At 37.3% G+C, this 1,790-nt stretch overlaps 1 protein-coding gene across 1 annotated transcript in view; it reads right to left on the bottom strand.

Moving 5' to 3' along the window:
- Positions 1-1,790, bottom strand: part of LOC116378672 (podocalyxin-like protein 2) — a 2,807-nt gene that overhangs the window by 710 nt on the left and 307 nt on the right. Inside the window, exon 2 of the mRNA XM_031840584.1 lies at positions 1,575-1,636. Coding sequence (XP_031696444.1) covers positions 1,575-1,636 — 62 coding nt within the window. The remainder of the gene's footprint in view (positions 1-1,574; positions 1,637-1,790) is intronic.

The following is a 1,790-nucleotide window of genomic DNA, read 5'->3' as shown; positions in this document are numbered from 1 at the left end:
ACACACACACACACACACACACACACACACACACACACAGTTTCACTTCCTGTTCTTACAGTAGGTGTTATTGATGATGTTGTTGGGACAGTTTCTTTAGATGTGAACATTCCAATATCTCCATAACTCATAATATGATGTAGTACATATATATATATAATATAATATATATATATATTAAATACTATATTATATTATATATAATATAGTATATATATATTAGTGCTGGGCAACAATTACAATTTTTAATCGCGTGACTTTTTTGCGATTAATCTCATTGTTATGCGCAAAGTTCAATAATGAATTCAAAAGTAGTGTATTGCGCACTTTTATTTTGAAGTACTACTATATGAACAACAGGTCAATAACATTTGGTTTAAACACTTTAAACACATCAGGTTGTTGTTAGCAGCAGTATTCCCTTTACACAGCAGCAGTTATAACACAGTTATAATGATTCTGATCATAGATATTCAGCCGGTGTTCATAACTTTATCTTCATGTGTGTAAGAGATGATATTTAAATATACTTCTTGAAAACTACAAACATATCTACGTCATGTTTTTATGTTTGTTAAATTCTCAGTAGTGATACTAAATGATGCTTATTATACATACTACAAACAAAACACTTTAAAAACTCTAAAACAATAATTTAAATGAATCATTTCTTTGTTGCTTTTTTTGGTATTTAGGTCAGACACATAACAACGCTGATTACCGTAATATGTGTGGTATTTGTTATAAATGTACGTTGGTACATAGAGGGTGATAAGAAGCTGTACATGGAGGGACTTAGGACCCAGGGGAGTGTAGGTGAAGCATGGAACCTGTAGTCTGTACCGTGGCAGTAACCTGCATGAGGAAGTTATGCGAATAAAGAGTTGAGTTAAGAGCAGTTTGTTCTCTCGTGATTATATGTTCATTTAAAAACACCACAATATGTGTTTTGATATTGTCACGTTTGATCCTGTAATGAGACGATTGTGAGCGTGTGTGAGCGTGTGTGTGTGTGTGTGTGTGAGACAGGAGGGACTGACGGTGACGGAGTGAAGGGGGGTTCCGGACCGGGCGTGTCACCCAGTGGGGGGGGGAGTGGCAGCAGCAGGAAGTGATGCCACACAAACAGCTGTTCACCGCGCGCTGCCCGGTTCTTGTGATAAAAATGTCTCTTAATAATAAATAAATAAAACTGCGTTAACGCGCGATAAAATAATTGTCGGCGTTATTAATGCGTTCACGCGATAATAACGCGTTAACTTGCCCAGCACCAATATATATATATATAAGATTATATATTTTCACAGAAAACATGGTCATGAAAACAGATATTTTCCTTTTTGATGCCAACAAAATAAATTCTGATTCCAGATTGCAAGAGAATCAAATCAATTAATGCGTCACATTAACACTTTCTGGATTAATATTTCTGCACATTGTGAATATTATTTATACTCTGAACGTCTCTCAAACACACGTTTCTCACTGCGATTGTTTCTGAAGCACCAATAAACGAAGGTAAACTCTTTGAATGTTCTTCTGATTATTAACAGATCTCAGAATGAGGACGTTACCTGAGTCAGCATCCTCCGGATCTCTCCCAGCATGCCGAGCAACTCCTTAGTGGATATGACACCTGGAGGACACACAGAGTCAACGGTCACACAGGCCTAAATGTGTGTGTGTATGTGTGTGAGAGAGTGTCTGTCTCTGTCTCTGTGTGTGTGTGTGTGAGAGTGTGTGTCTGTCTCTGTCTCTGTGTGTGTGTGTGAGAGTGTGTCTGTCTCTGT

This window comes from Anarrhichthys ocellatus, unplaced genomic scaffold, assembly GCF_004355925.1.
Source record: "Anarrhichthys ocellatus isolate YVR2014 unplaced genomic scaffold, GSC_Weel_1.0 scaffold2981, whole genome shotgun sequence".
NCBI classification, from domain to species: domain Eukaryota; kingdom Metazoa; phylum Chordata; class Actinopteri; order Perciformes; family Anarhichadidae; genus Anarrhichthys; species Anarrhichthys ocellatus.
Note: the sequence above shows the minus strand (reverse complement) of the source record. Positions and strands in the feature narration are given on the sequence as shown.